Source organism: Epinephelus lanceolatus, chromosome 3 (assembly GCF_041903045.1).
Source record: "Epinephelus lanceolatus isolate andai-2023 chromosome 3, ASM4190304v1, whole genome shotgun sequence".
NCBI classification, from domain to species: domain Eukaryota; kingdom Metazoa; phylum Chordata; class Actinopteri; order Perciformes; family Serranidae; genus Epinephelus; species Epinephelus lanceolatus.
The window spans coordinates 15660807-15677696 of NC_135736.1; the positions used below are offsets into that span (position 1 = coordinate 15660807).

At 40.8% G+C, this 16890-nt stretch overlaps 1 protein-coding gene across 1 annotated transcript in view; it reads right to left on the bottom strand.

Moving 5' to 3' along the window:
* helz (helicase with zinc finger) overlaps positions 1-16890 on the bottom strand; it is a 63257-nt gene that overhangs the window by 33086 nt on the left and 13281 nt on the right. The window contains exons 5-16 of the mRNA XM_033623549.2: positions 16149-16205; positions 15779-15827; positions 15462-15537; positions 13921-14119; positions 13018-13125; positions 12706-12847; positions 12278-12433; positions 11710-11980; positions 7955-8081; positions 7587-7799; positions 4776-4906; positions 1270-1449 (exon numbers count right to left, since the gene is read on the bottom strand). Of these exons, the coding sequence (XP_033479440.2) occupies positions 1270-1449; positions 4776-4906; positions 7587-7799; positions 7955-8081; positions 11710-11980; positions 12278-12433; positions 12706-12847; positions 13018-13125; positions 13921-14119; positions 15462-15537; positions 15779-15827; positions 16149-16205 (1709 nt within the window). The remainder of the gene's footprint in view (positions 1-1269; positions 1450-4775; positions 4907-7586; positions 7800-7954; positions 8082-11709; positions 11981-12277; positions 12434-12705; positions 12848-13017; positions 13126-13920; positions 14120-15461; positions 15538-15778; positions 15828-16148; positions 16206-16890) is intronic.

Consider the following 16890-nt stretch of genomic DNA (forward strand, 5'->3'; position numbering starts at 1 on the left):
TCCTTTCTAAAGTGTGTTTAACACACCGGCGAAAACGGCCGGCAACAAAGCAACGCTTCTTGCATTTTTGAAAAGGACACGCCTTCTTGGAAATGTGCGCGCCCCCTTTTCTCGTCCGCAAGGAAACAAACACACAGAGAGCTTGAAAATGGATGCTGAGAGATTAAACTCCGTTTTATCAAACGTGTGCTCATCCGTGAAGAAAATATTTTTTCCAGCGGATGTCTTAGTTACAACATGATTGAGCTAACTGGAGTAGTTCCATGTCGTATCCGACAACGGGAGGCTTTTAACAGATGACATCCTGATGTTAGCTTTGCTGCTGCTGTTAGCTGTCCCTGTTAGCAGCAGCCACTGATGCTTTCTAGACATCGTGATTTCCCAAAACTGAATAAATACCACACATAGCAACACAAAACTGCTTTGCTAGCTCAATCATGTTGTAACTAAGACATCGCTGGAAAAGATATTTTTTTCACGGACCGTTTAATAAGTTATTACCTATTACAGACACTGCTAACGGCTAACAGGGCTAACAGCTAACGGTTAGCCCAGTTAAACGTGCACACAGAAATAGTAATGTTTGTTCAATCATTGTGTTTATAGACTTTACAAACATCAGATTAGTCCAAACGGTGGTACAGTGATGTGAAAAATGTGATATATAGGCTATATATATATAGCTAAAAGCTCTGCTGGTTTTCTACCCGGGAGTATTTGTAAACAACAAGGCGATTCCCTCTATAGTCCGGTCGGACAGATGAGTCATGGCCTTGTAAAAGATTATGTTTGTTTCTTTTAGTTGGCGAGAATGTGTCGCCGTAAACGCGACAAACATCCACTAACTTTGATGGCGTTTTCTGCGAGCACGGCTGAGCCATTTTGTACCGCTACACGTGTTTCTAGTGGGACTCTGTTTACAAGCTCAAGAGTTCAGCGAACAGCTGAAGGACCGCCCTGCAGATTTACTATTGGTTCTGCAACGTAGGGAGTTTTTTTTAAACTCTGAAATTGTATCCGCCCATCTAAACACAAAATCAGGGAGAAAGACATCAGTCTTTAGTTAAGCAAAGCATCTAAAGACTGACTTGTGAGTCTAATGCTGTCTAGGATTTGGAACATATTATTATAAGCGAATCAATACACTGTGCACATCTCCACGATGAAATGAGATTTTACATGTTTTAAACAGTTGCACATTTACTACTAGTTGTCAACATAGGTCAAAAATTGTCAACAGATGTTGAGAAAAAAAACAAGAAAACAAACCTGCTGTGGTCCTGGCGGAGGATGTGCTTGACAGCCTGTGCCAGGGTGAAGGTCTTGCCGGTGCCGTAGGGCCCAATGATGAGGATTGGGGGCAGGGGAACAGTGAGGGGTGTGGTGATGGCCAGGATGGCCTCTTTCTGCTTGGCATTCAGACGGGGATCCAGCTGCTCGTCCCACTGCCTGAGGGCAGGAAGAGGACAGGGAAATCATTAGAGGATACATTAGATCAACTTTTACTGAACTTTTAGAACTAGTTTTTTTGTCTGAATGTAGCCATTTTCAAGTCTTTCAATAAAATACTGCCTAATAACCAAGTGGTCGCTTTAAACAACATAAGAGACAAATTAAAACATTCTGTTAACCTAATTAACCTCAGTGGGACACAGATAAAATGAGAAAGAAAAATTCTTGGGCAGAATGAAAGGAAATGTATGTATGCATACATACGGACTCAAAATGACAACTACGATTGTGTCACCAGGGAGAATGTGTGGTGGATGGGGTGTCTGCAAATAAGATGTAGGCGGACAGAAATGGAATGAGGGAAAAAGCAAAGATGTGTTATGGGGGGGAGAAGGGAGCGCAGGAAAGAAAAGCATAGAGGCTACAGAGAGAGGGAAACCACATGGGTAGAAAGTGGGAAAGTAGTGAAGAAGTTGGAACAAAAGTAATACTACTCAGTCAGTCCCTGAGCATGTTCATTCTGCTTTAGTCAGAAACCCATAAATATAGGCAACGTACACATCTCAGACTCCAGAAAAAACATTTAAGAAATTTCAACTTTTGTTTTTATTTACAAAAATCCATGGCAGAGAAAAAACAGAAAAGATGCCAACGCATTTCCCAAAAATGTGCAACAGGCACCTTCCCACCATAAAAAGTGGCAGCACCAAACAGATGAAAAACACTGTGAAGAGGAGCAGTCCATATGAACTAACACACAGGGGTGGGTGTATGTGTGTTGAATACAGATAGGTAGAGGAGAGAGATGCACATATGTGATTTCACAAATACTCATGAAAGTGTGAGGTATCGTGCATGTAACGTATATGTGTGCGTGTGTGTGTGCGTGTCTCCTAGCATCACTGTCCTCATTACGAACACTGCATCCTCTAAAGCTGTGAATCCACCAACACCAATTGATTGAGCTCCAACTGAGACATAGTTGGGGGGCTGAGAGAGAGATCTCAGTGTTCAAGAGAGTGTGTGTTTGTGTGTGTGTGTGTGTGTCAGTGTGTATGTGTTTTATATAAGAGTTGGATGGATGAAATCAAGGGGTACTGTTGATGAGTGATGAAAAAACTTTTTTATGCCAACTATACTTTCTCCACAAATGTATTCAAGAGTAAAGGAATCAAATAAAACTTTTCTGTACTCAAGATATACAATATACTGTGTTCTTGCATCCAAACTAAGTGAGCAAAATCGTAAAGCTGAGACAATATTACAACCTGATAGTTCTGGTGGAGAATTCAACACCCAAGTGTTTATCATTTGATAATGTATCATTTACAGCTAAAGTACTATTTTGTTTGAGTTCCACCCTACCTTAAAGGTTCTGTATGTGACATTCAGAGCAGTAATATAGCAGCAAACCACTGTTTGTTACGTAAAGATATAGTGGAGTAATAGCGCCCAGAGAGAGAAGTCATGCTCCCTCTGTGCGTGTTGTAATTTAAGCTTCTCTGTGGTTTGTTGTGGTAAGCCCCGTCAACACTGTTAATGTTGTTCAGAGCTGCTATTGAAGCGCTGTTAGCTGCTAGCCACCGGCTAAGCCACCTCCCTGCTAAGAGCTGTGTCCATACAACTCAAATGCTCTGAATTTTGCACAGAGCCCCTTTAACATGACTGATTACAACAGCTTAATTCTCCATTACTGACTAGACTGAGAGGTGTAGCAGCTCATCTATTAACGTAATGCAATCACATCTGGCAAATTAAGGTGAATGCAAAAAGAGATTAATAAGATTAATTCAAAAAGTGAATAAAGTGTGATTGATACTTGCAACTGTGAGCCTAATTATGCATTTTGCTACTCTGAAAGTTACATGAATAAGAAAAAAATAATTTCTGTGAAGCCATAATACACTTGCCAATCTCAGAATTTCATTTAAATGAGGCACGGGGGTATAATTAAAAAATGGCCATTTGATGCCCATTTTGCCATCACTTTTTTTTATACGAAAGGTCTAAGATAATCTTTTAACTAAGCACAAAATGACCATTAAACATGGTTTGGAAAGAGAAGTTATCTTTTTTCTTTTAAACTGTGAAAATGTGAAGCCTACAGTCACAACCAAGGACTGTCAGTATAAATATGGCATCAGTAATTTTCACACTGCTTAGGTCTAAACATCATCAACTACTAAGGCCACAGATGTGGAGAGGACTAGACAGTACGGTCACTCACTGATGTCTAGAAAACAAATCAAAAGTTAAGGTGTGACCATGTGCCACATTCCCATCAGTTATAAAATGACTAAGACATTAAGACATTAAGATGTTAACGTTGCATACTGCTACAGTGCAGCCTCAAATCACAACCCAAGATGCAATGCTTTTATTCACTTAGTGGTTGAAGTGCCCAAGGGTGTGTTAATATGAAGTCGTACAGCTATACAGCACCACCACTTGGGGTGTATCTTCCTGATCACTTTTGTTAAAATTCAAACAACCACCATGAAAAAAACTGCAAAAACTGTGCACTTAAACTTCAGGTAAATTCACTCCTTGGCCCACATTTAATCAAACACCCTCACTTATCCAAACTCCAGTTAAAACAAAAGTCTACACCAATCATTTTCTGGAGACAAGATGAAGCAGCAGCCTTGAAAATCACAGGGGATTACATTTGGCTCCAGTCAATAAAGATTACTGCCTCGCTCCCCTCACCTGTCCTGCCACAGAGGGAGATATCTAAAGCTGCAAGGAGCTGCCAGTGTTTCAGAGTGGCCGCCAAGTCAGCAAGGCGAGGGATATTCGGTCAGCTCTCAAACTGATGTGGTGTCCCCTCTGTCAGGGTATTTGTCAAGCTAATGTGACGTGCAGGTATTTCTGGTATTATAACTGTGTTAAGGATTAGCAGTATTAACTATGCATGAATGTGTGTACATGCCGTGTGCAAACATCTTCCCTCACGGTTAATAAAAATGCAAGTTGTTGATTGGCAGATATTTACTCATGTCTACAGCGCTTATCTGCAATATGAAAGAAGGTTCCCTCTTCCTCTCAGCAACATGAAACAGTCTGCTATGTGTGTAAAGTGAGTTTATTTCATTTTCCTTGACTTATTTTGTATTTTACACCCCCCCCCCCCCCCCCCCCCCCAAACCTTCAGACGTAATAATATATCCCAGAGTTCCCACTGAATCAGTGCAGTGAGACAACATGCCCGAAGGAGGTGAAAACCATAATGAGAATCAAATATTGATGGCTGCCATCAATGTAAAACTAATTTCTGAATCAGCTCTTAATCAGCGTGCCCGTGTACTTGGTGGAATACATACCTGTTGGGGCTCCAGGGGATGGTGGGGACAAGGCCGATGTCGGGGAAAAGGATGGTGTTATCTTTGATGCGATCCAGGGCATAGTGCATCTCACAGAGTGGCAGTCTGTTCAGCTGGAACTGGAGCTCCACCTAACAGAGAGGCAATACCCAAAGTTAACTAAGCAATCAATGCAGCATACCCACGGACGGATACTATGTTAAACACTATACAAAGTAATTCCATCCAACACAATCTCCTTGAAACAAAATCTATTTTGCTAGGGTTGTAAACAGATTTAAAATACTAATAAGTACGAGTACAAGATTTAATCCATCCCACTTTTAACTACTTTCATTAGATCTCTCTGGACCCTGATTGAAGCCCACCTATAGAAAATCTAATTGTGTAGACATGAGTTAAAAATACATATGTACATGTGCACTAATGTCAGCATCACACAAATCAAAGTGCTGCCGCAAATCCTAAACATCCCAAAATAATCACCACATTCTGCCAAAACTAGGTCCACAAAGTGAATCACGGTGGTGTCAACAGGGTTCGTACTGACTGGAGCAAGTCAAAGTCAAGGACATCCAAGTGCTTTTTCAAGCACTCATTCCAATTTCAAGGATGAGATTTTTACTCTACAACCATCTTTTGCAAGAGAATTCACAAATGGAGCAAACAGAAGCTACCAGGGCCTAGAATGAAGTTATTATTAATTAACTGGTTATTATAATTCATGTGATTGGCAAATGACAAAAAAGCAGGAAAATACAAAGAGCAGAGCACGGTGCAATGATTACACAACTCTTTGTTTCAGCTGTAACTCATGAATTCAAAAGCACTCAAGTGTTTCTGAATCCTCCTTATTGATATGATTTGTGCACATTTCATTTTGAAATACTTTTTTCTACAACCACAAATAACTTCTACACATTAACAGACCTGCATTTCTCAAGCCGAGTTTATGACAGTTGTGAAGGATGATTTACAAGCACACACTTACTGATCATCATTTAAAAAGCTCAAAATTTCAAACGCTGAGACCATAAATAACTCATTTGAGACAACTATACAAATTTTGTACCCAAGTTCACTGTCGACTTTGACTTATCGATCTCACTGTTAAGAACCAGAACTATCACTTCATAACAGCCCGAATTCTTTTTAAATCTGCGGCATGTTAGTCTGGAGGTTTTAAACTCATGTCCTCTCACAGAGTCTGTGATTAAAACCTGACTTTCAGCTCTGTCAGAGACTGTTTACTTACAGCATCGCTGCACTGACAGATAACGGAGACTCATATCTGCCTGTCAAACAGCAATCAAACTATAAACCCTCTTTAGACAGCCCAGACCTGAGTGGAGTCCTGGAGGGATCAACACCTGTAAAGTCCAGCGGCTGGCAGACGCTTGCTCTGCTTGGGTTCAGTGAAAAACAAGCGGAGCTAGCTGCTTATATACTACCGAATTACAGCTCACAAGCAAAACATCCTGGTGCCAACTATATAGCTGCATAACCGACCTGTTGGCACTCCAATCTCATACAGCACTACAAAATAATTACAAGCACTGCCATTCTTGGCTTCATAGTCTGAAACATTTTCCTAATACGTTTTTATGAAATAATCTAGCGTTCTGTTCTCGACTGATTTTTATTCAGGTACCTTCTTGGCCAAGTAAAAAAAAAATGTTCAAGGTATTCCATAACCTAAATTTTTGAGTCCACCTCAAGCACCTTGTACAACCCCTGATCAAGATTCTTCCTTGTGAGGAGGACTGGGAGACTGGGCAGGACAGTAACACCTGCAACACCCCCACCTAAGTGTCTGTTGCACAATGCTGCATCATGTTTAGTTAACACAGGCCTTGGCACGACTTAACTGTATTTTTACCGTGATGTCTTGGGGAGCCTTGGTCCATTTACATTTCTATTTAATCCCTTCCTTTAAGCCAGTTTTATGTAATCACTAAGATTTCGTTTCCACTGCTGGCGGGCCTCGTCATCATAAAAGACAGGCTCCGAGCAGGTATACTATAAAGTATCCAATGCCTTTAGGATAGAAGTGTGAAAATCAGAAGGAGAGAGAAGAAATAAACGAGATAACAAGCACGAACACAGTAAGGAGGAAAGTGGGGAGGAGAGACAAAGCAGGAAAGTGAAATAAACAACGAATACAAGAACGGGAGAGTCTGAGATATGAGAGAGCAAGAAGTGCATGAAACATCAAGGCTGTGTGAAATATTTTAAGAGCCCACAGTGGAGATAGGGAAATGAAATTGTAGCACGTAAGCAGGCAGGAGAAGCGTATGCAGAAGAATAAGCAGATTATGCTCCCACAGTGATAGGATGAGGGTTGTTTTGATAACTGTTAACACAACGTCTTGCTTCATCTGCTGACGTTTGGGCTAGAGGGGAGAGAAATATCAAGCTGAGGCAGCCAAAGGTAGAGACGTTCAATAAAGGGAAATTTCTCTAAACCACAGAGCCTGAGACAAAACACAACAGTCAATGCTTGCATAGATGCCTGAAAAGATGGCCCTTCTCTATCCTTTTAACTTTTTGTTAAAATGCTAATCAATACGTGAACCTTTAAACCTAAAAGTTTTTCAAGGTCAAAATATCGGGCTAGAAAGAATCGTTAGATGGATGCTAACTAAAATCTCTTGGGGTGTAAAATAATGCATATGTTAAGAGATAATTCACCTGCCCTTTCCACTGCTGTCAATCCACCGCTCTTATCTGATATCTGGTGGTGACAGCAAGACAAGGACACCTTATGCTTCAGTACAGAAGTGTCTACTTGTCCCTCGGTGCAGAACATACCTGTAGTTCTCTGTCAGGCAGCAGCCCCAGCTCCTCACAGCAGTCCTTGCAGATCCTTAGGAAGATGTAGTCCTTGGTCTTCTCCTCGATCACAGCCTCGTAAACACGCTCTTTGACCCCAGGGGGCGGCTGGCTGCTAACCCCCTCACGGCCCAATGGCAGCAGCAGGACTGAATTTACCTTGGTCATCACTAGCCGTCCAGCCAATGTGTCCTAAAGTGAGAAAAAAAAGTACTGTTCAGGAGAGCTCGCTGGCTGACACCTTTGGGCTCCAAGTGCCACCAATGAGTAGTTAATAGTGAGAAGGCAGAAACCAATGTGGTTTATTGCAAGCTGATTGCAACTGTCAACTCAACCAATCCAGTTACCTCAGAAAGTGTTTCAGTGAGTTTGAACCGTGCAAAGAGCTGTCCATTCTGGGCATACTTGGCTCCAACAGAAATGCCTGTCAGCATGAAGCTGGTGACGAGCTGGAGATTCACTTTGATGTTGAACCTGGGGGGACAAACATGGACATTTTGCTGTGTCAGTTCTCTGGCTTGAGTTTATGAATCAATATTAAAAATTATAGCAAACTAGGGATAGGAGGATATATGATTTTATCACAGACTGCATAACACAGTAAGTTGGTCATAGTGAATTTCCATTATGGGGATAATCATGAATATTGTGTCTAGCAGCACCCAAGAGACTGCTGGGTAACCAACAATAAAAGCGACTCTGCAAAAACAGGCTGCATGTGAACCAACCTCAAAAAATGCAAAAGATCTTTATCAAGTGCCAGCACATTTCATACTGAAAGATATACCATTTCCAATAGTATAAAAGCCACTTCCAATAAGTCAATCAATCATTCAGTCATTTTCCGTAAGTGCTCATCTTGTTAAAGGTTGAGGGGGCTGGAGCCGATCCCAGCTGACACTGGGTGAAAGGTGGGGTACACCCTGGACAGGCTGCCAGACTATCACAGGGCTGACACATAAAGACAGACAACCATTCACACTCACATTCACACCTATGACTAATTTAGAGTCACCAGTTAACCTGCATGTCTTTGGACTGTGGGAGAAAGCTGGAGTACCCATCGAAAACCCACACTGACACGGGGAGAACATGCAAACTCCGCAAACTCCAATAATATTAAAGCATATTTTGAAGATTATCGGGATAATATTCTGAATCATTTTGACCAAAATAATTGTGACATGAAATTTTTATATGCTCCCATGCCTTTAACAAACACTATAATATTTGTGGTAGATTCTTAACGAACTAATAGCAATATCATTATATGTTCTTCTGTGAGTGAGGCACACTGCAGACATTTAAACACCGAAACTATTCTGTTCTCCGGCAGTTCAGCCTTTTGCCACATATTCATACTTAGGTTGCTAAATATTCACACTCTATTATACATTTTCTCTCAAGAGGAGCTGGTCAGTGCATCAAAGTGGTTTAAGTCTTGCTTTCAAATGGACAAGTGGAGTCAATGTGATTAGTCATGAATGATACTAGCTCCATACCAACACTAGACACACCCACTGAAAATGTATGCTAGCTGAGATCTCTTAGTCGGACCACATTTCCAAGTGCATCATACATGCATGCCTCAGGCATTTGAGCATTCTGTGAGCTTTGATTCCACCACAGTAGCACCATAATGACCTGCATACATTCACTGATGCTGGCAGCACACATGTTAAACATTAGCTATACACTTATGGTCAGTGTGGGTTGGTGATAGTGAGAAAAATACTTTGAAGCTGGGCATCACTTGTTGGCAGGTTGGTGCATTTGCCACTGAGAATACAAAGACAGAGTTTGACAGAGACAGAAAGTTTAAAACACAATAAATCACTGTCGTTTTGTAAAAGCCTTACAAAAACTTCAAAATGTAAGGTCACTGAAATAAAACCTTGTCAGTGGGAAACCTAAAATATGTCTTTTTTGATGTCAGTCCTTCGAAGAAGAAGAAGAAAAAAAAAAACATTTGCACAAAGCTCATCCATGCACACACTGAGTGGAAGATTTAAGCACTTTTGGGTCCTTTTGGTTCCAGACTGTATTAAATTGCCTCTCTGGTCTCTGCTGGATTTCAAGTGATGAAATAGGACGCAATATTGGTGATGAAGTCTGATGGATGATTGACATATGCAGATAAGTTAACACATTCTGTATTTGCAAACCAATGGAGTTTCACGACCAAAGGGACTCTTGGGGTCTCTTGTTTTGGTTTTGCATTGCCGTTCTGGCTATTCTCTCAAAGCGGGAAACATTCAGACAAAAACAGACAGCAAGACAGTCTGGGTTCTCCATGACTCACTCCATATTCATGACCTCCTGATACATTTATCAAACAAGAAATAAATCTGGTGTGAGAGAATTCAGAGGGATGCCCTAATAGAGACATTTTGAAGTTATGGGTTGCAATAAAAAAAACTGTATGCGACAATGCGGCACCTATTAGGTAACGATGCTAACTCCATGAATTTATGGAGCTAATAACAGTAGCAGTGCAGACAGAGGTAATGTGTTAACCAGGGGGAAACTAGAGGGCGTCCCACTACCATGGGTTGGGACACTTATCAGCAGTAACCATCATATGAGCTCAGTGCAGAGTGGCCACATTTAGTTAGCCAGTGGGATACTCCAGTGCACTAATATGCATGCGTGGCCAGACTGTCTACCACAACAAAGAACAGAGAAGCTTGGATTACAACACACATAGAGATAGCATGACTTTATTCTCTACTGAGGACACCACTATGCCACTATATCTTTACATGGCAAATAGTGGTTTGCTGCTAAATTGATGTTTTAAATGTCGCATACTGTGACATGAAGCAACTGCAGTTAACATGTAACAACTGTAGGAGCCCCTCTATGGTGCAGATCCCATGGAGGGAATCCGTGCTTAGCTCAGTAAGCCCTGAAAAGCAATAGAACCTGCCAGAACATGGATGGTTTAATAGACAGAGAGATCATCCATATGCACATTGGAAATGCGGCAGAGATTTTCGACTGCAGGTTGATTCCATTCCTTACCAAGTCAAATGACACGGTGAGTCATTAGACAAGATCAAACTAATATTTAAGCTGAGACATTTAAAGTGGTGGGGGAGGCTTCACTACACTAGTATCACCGAATGTGGGATTAAGCATTTACTGTGCTTTCGCCTGCATCACTTAGTTAAACCAGTGGAGTAGCAGGTAAGGAATTGAAACAAAAAAGTTGTGTCCATTCTAGAAGAAGAAAACACTATTTTCCTCATCCACCTCCAAAGACTGCCTTAGACACGTTAATAAGATGGCAATGTAACTGTGAGTCAAGCTGTGTGTGAGATGCACACTCTCTCTCTCTCTCATACTCCCAAATTCACAAAGAAGGTCAAGTCTGACACCTTGTGGTAGGTCGACATCTCCTAACACTAAATATTTACACCGCTCAGCCTCAGACAAGGTCCATAGAGGTATATGTACTGTAACAATGACTATGTATTCTGAGTGGTCAGATTACAAATAAGCAATCAATAAATAAAACAAATTAATACATTACACTATTGTGGTGTCAAGTAAGGTAAAACAAGCACAACATTTGGTCAAGCTATAATTAATTTAATTTAAACAAATATATACATTTTTATTTTTTTTATGCACTTAAAATTTCCAAGCTATATTTCATGGAATATTCTTTTGCAGTAGTTTCAACTCAAAGCTCCAAAATGTCAGTAGTTTGCATTAGTTCTTGCTGTCAGCGCCTCAAAAATTTTAAATTTTAAATTAGCTGTAATATAAGACATATGCAGATATGCACATATCAGATGTGATTGTACATTTAGTTTCTTCTTGAGGCGCAGCACAATCACAGTAGATTTGAAAATTCCACGTGCTTCCTCAACCAAAGACATTACAAACCAATCATTTTTTGCCATAAAGCATTGACATCACTATACAAGATCATATCTAGTTACATTTCATGCTAATATTTTCTTTATATGTTGTTAGTATATGTTTTTAATTTCTCAAATATCAATGAGTGTTGTTCAGGCTTTATGAGGCACAGTTATGGAAAATCTGTTTTGCTATTCCAAAAAGAAGAAACCATGAAAACATGTATACTCACTTGCTAACTTCCTTATATTGTGCAATCTCTTCTATGTAGAGCAGGTCATGCAGTCGGGCCTGGTAGTTGTCTTTGGTCAGAGTCTTGTCCAGGACTGACTGGGTGAAGAGCTGGTCGGCCGACAGAGGGATCTGATAGCGGGCGAGGAGGCTGCGCTCCAAATCTGCCATCGTTTCATTGGGAGAGAACTCTACGATGGTCTTACAGGATGAGTCCCAGCGCTTTGCAGTGATCAAGAGTTGCTGCCTGGCTGCCATCAGGTGTTCCAGGTCTGAAAACAAGGGTAGATAAATAGAGTTTATTGTCCATAAGGCGAACATTTGAGTTCACTGCGTGTGCATCCAAGACAAAACTACCTTTACATACTTCATGTCCAAACATGATTAAATAATCTACAACTTGACACTGATGTGACACTGTGTTTGATATACTGTGCAGTGGATGTCTGAATAGATTATGTTTTTAAGTTAAAACAGTCGTGTCACAACAGTCACTCCCTAAAATCGTTTTATATACACTGACACAACCTTTCAAAGCCCTCTGGATGACCATCTTGCTCTTAGCATACCTTCAATGGAGGCAGCATCCACCATGATCCGTTGCATCAGCACAGGTTCTGAGCCGAAGTCAAAAACAACGGTCTGTCGGAAGGTACCAAAGATTTCTGTGCTGAAGCCCACTGCCACCTTGTAGATACAGTGGTCAAGGCCGTTGTCTGCTGCCACTGTCAGAACAGAAAAGTTTAGGTTAAATGCATTTAAACTTGCAATCTTGTACGGACAAAACGAAAGAGAGACGTAACTTAAACATTGAGGGAAAGATGAAAGGAAACAAAAAGACAACACAAATTGAAATATTCACTTGCCTGTGAATGTCAGACATTTTCAGTTAAAACTTTAGACCAGTGCAAGATAGGGCCAATACATCACTTAACACCAAAGAAAAACAAAAAAACAGCACTGTCTGGGATCTGTAGCGACTTTGAACAGGACGTACCTCCTGTTTCCTCTCCCGGAGTCCACTCTTGGCAGCCTTTGGGGAGGGCCTGCAGCCGCTCCCCAGCTGACACCCCTGTGAGGAAGAAGTGTGGTCGGTGGGCATCATAGAGCAGGGCGATGCGGTACAGCTTTCTAGCCGGCTAGTCAAGGAGACAGAGATGGAAAGAAAATCAGAACATTCACATGATCAAAATATGATTACAACCAACTAGCAACAGCAGGTGTGCAATACAGAATACTGCCTTTAGTGATCTGGTTAGACAAAGAAAACATCTCAATATGTACCCTAGTATTCAACATTTCATCCTACCTTGCACAACAAGGAGAAGGTCCAGGAGTGGGAGGACTTTTTGGTGGTGACAGTAACAGAGAGGCTGGAGCTGGTTTCTACATTCACTCCTTCTAAGTAGTCACTTAGCTAGAAAAAACAAACACATGGTTAGACTGAAGATGCACTCAGAAATCTATTACAAGAACTCGTCCACTATTCACTGCTGCACATAATATAACTGAATGTAACCTCTGATAACGTTCACCTGTATCACATTCTGTATGTATCATAACAGTGGAGAGCCAGCTATGTGACTTATTTGTTTTATAAAGGCTTATGAATGTGTCTCCTCCTGCCTTTTATCAAATATAATGGAACTAGATTTCACTCGGCTTGTGGTGCTCTAAGCTGCAAGAAAATACATCTAGTACCATTATATTCAGAGAAGGCAGACAACTCTACGGCCGTTATCTCCAACACTTGGCCACTCATATCAAATAATCTAAACTGATAAATAGCACTGCAGGTAAGAGGACAAATATGTATTTTTGATACTGGGGGGTAAACTGTCACTTTTAGTTATAAAATGATGATACGCAAACAGGGATGAACAAAAGGTTGTATATCTTAGTGTAACCTTAACAGATGAGCACATGAACAACTAATCTGGTAAATCTAAAATATACAACTCAGCTAGATTAGTCGATGTTTGGTGTGTGCATACAAAAGCTATTTGCTGGGTTGTACAAGTGTGTTGGTACTGCTCCCCTCTAGATTTACAAGGTGAGGGGGTTATGAAGGCTCGGAGTGGATTCTAACAAAATTCCAGCACAGTACCAAACACAAGTTTGAGTTTGGATGGTTCTTCTAAGAGGTTAACTCTCACTTTGGCATGAAATTTTGTCTGTTTTTTTATCCACTTTTGAGCTTGCATGCACTCACCACTTTCTCTGGGGAAAGGGAATTCATCCACTTCTCTATCAGGGTCTCCATGTAGTTCTCGGTGAAGTGTTTGCTCTCCTGCTGCTGTTTGAGCCGGATGAGGCGTGACGCATAGCGCTTCTGCCATTCCATCAGCTCCTCCTGAGAGTGGGCTGATGTACACTGGGCCCCATACCGACACAGGCCCTGCTCCAAGTACCTAGTGTAAAGACCAAATGTGTGCTGAACTGGTGCTGCGACAAGCAGTCCATCAATCATTTACTCAACAACAACCAAAAATATCATCATTACTTCATCTCATTGTGTTACGTCATGAAATCACCAAGAATACCAAACATTTGGTAGTTACAGCATTCCCAGTGTGAGGAATTTGCTGCATTGCTTTCTTGTATATTACGGTAAATATAGAAACTATTATTCAGACAAAATTAGCAATCTGATGATGTACATACACACACTGCCAGAACTATATTCATGTCTTTTTAATCCAAACAATTGGTGTCTTATCAGGGCCAAAAATCCTTTGAAACGGCATTCAACACAATCACGAACTAAAAGTTTTAAAATTCCTGATATGTCGGCAGTCCCTAGCAGACTTGTGGATATACAATATTCAATAAAAGGCAAATGCAAGCTTGAAATAGCAGCAGACCAATACAACTGTCTAACTGCAGTGCTGCAGTGGGCCATATACTACTGTAAGGGCTTTGGCAGACAACTCAAACTCACAAGACCAGGTCTAAGGGCCTTTTCATCAAAAATTATCACACGTTTCAAAATAAACTTAACCACATGGTGTGTCAATTACATTACACACCTATTTTGAATCTTTCGTTCGTGTTTCAAGTGTTCAGAATTGTTGTTCAATTTTCTGCATTCATCTGTGTGTGTGTGTGTGTGTGTGTGTCCCTACCTAAACCTACCGCTAACCATTGTTCAGGATCAAATGGATTACAGAAATTGATGGTCTTACTTTTAATGTATGATTTCAGTGTTGCCAGCGCATCAAACTAAACCTGACATCCTGAAATAGCCCTGGAAATGATCAGGATAATGCTGTTGCTTCTTTTTTAGCGGGCAAAACTCTCCAAAACTTTAAAGAAGTGAGAGGACCACAGAGTCATCCTCACCTCACCTCGCCTAACAACTCCATTTCATCTTATATTGAGATTTCTAGCAACAATTAGAACATTAAAATGCATCGGAGTCAGTGTGCAAGGTTTATGTGGTTTAAAAAATGCAAAATAAGGACTTAGTGTGCAAAGGCCTTAAGGCTCATCGGATTCGTTGGCATCCTTCTGCACAAATATCCAGGATGTACACTAATATTTGTAAAAGTGAAGTGTGATAAAATCTTAATTAATGGCATCGTGAATCACACTTTTATAGCCTTTGAGGTAAATGAATAACATAATGACTTCCTAAAAGCTTTATTAGTCACTTTACAATCAAAAGCCTGTCTTTCTCAGCAATATTCTGGATGAGAGATGAATTCCTCATCACTCACACCTTTGTGAAAATTACCAACCAGTCTGCATTACCTTTTACAGAGGGTGTACTCCTCACTGCTGGTGACTCCTCGGGGAGGAGGCCGGAACTGCCAGCCATCTTGGACCTCTGCAAACACACACAGCCAAGTGGTCAATATGACACTAAGCCAAAGCCTTCAAAAACATCATGAGATTCAGCCAGCTTGTAACCGGTTTAGGATGTGCTGCCAAGCTGCCAACTGGCTGAGTAAATACTTTCTAAGCCTAAATAATATCTACTGTGCTTCAACACGTGTGAATGTTTGGTACAAAGCACATCATCATTCCTTCTTTTCAAGTTGAGGGAAGCATGCAACAGATCTGCTCACCTTCCTCCTGGTCATCTGTGTATTCTGGTGCCATCTCCCTATTTATAGCCTGACAGAGACAAAGATGGGGCAGGGTGGGTGGAGGTGGGGACAGAAAGATTATTATGTGGACTACTAACATAGCCATACAAGCAGTTGGACCACTGGACTTATTACAGACAAATGACTAATAAATCCACAACAGCTACAAGCTAGGCAGGGGAGCACAAAATAATTAAGTTAGCACTGGAATCAGGCCATTAGTCATCTTTATGACTCTCGCCTGCAAGCATTAAACCATTGTCTGTAAAACCAGCGAGCACCAAAAGGCATGAACAAAGGAGGCAGGAAAGCACAACAGGTTTGCAGCCCTGCAACCAGAGATACTCACCTCTATCTCTGACAAGAGCATTTTTAATCTGGTAAGGTCTTTTGCGACAATACCATTCTGTGAAAGCAAGCAGAAAAATATCATCATTACAACAACATGCTGCAATCAGGCCTTTCAGTACATGTTTATGAACTATAAACTCACTGCTTTGGAATACGCTGGCAGATGTTTGGTGTAATCATATTCATCATGTCATTTCCAGATTGCTACTGGCAAGATTTTAATCTATCACCATCCTAATATTTAAAAGTTGCTTTACACAAGTGTGAATATTTGACACAAGTGACATAAACTTCTAACCTCATGCATTATCTAGATGAAGTGCTTGCAATTTTTATGTTGCTCTTAAAATTTTGTCACCTCAATATCCTGCCACTAACTGTACCTGATGCCAGAATCCTGTGAAATATGCTGAATCTTCAGGGTCTTGTGGAGATTATTAAGGCATCTTCTACTGTAGAAACTTTTAAGAATCAAAATTGATAACAATGGATTTTTCTTAAAAGGCTTTGATTAACAGAGGGCCAAAATAAAGATGCTCATTTCTCCTGTCAGTCTTCTGAAGGCAGATCTGGATGATGCTTTGATAAAGCATTCAAATATGCAGCAAAGGTGTGTCAATAAAAATGTTCAGTCCCAGCTGAGTGGCGGTCCTGTTTTTGATTTTTACACTTACGGATATTATATTTTAAGCAACATTATCGCTGCCCGTACTCTAAATGAGCACAACTGTGTCAGCTCC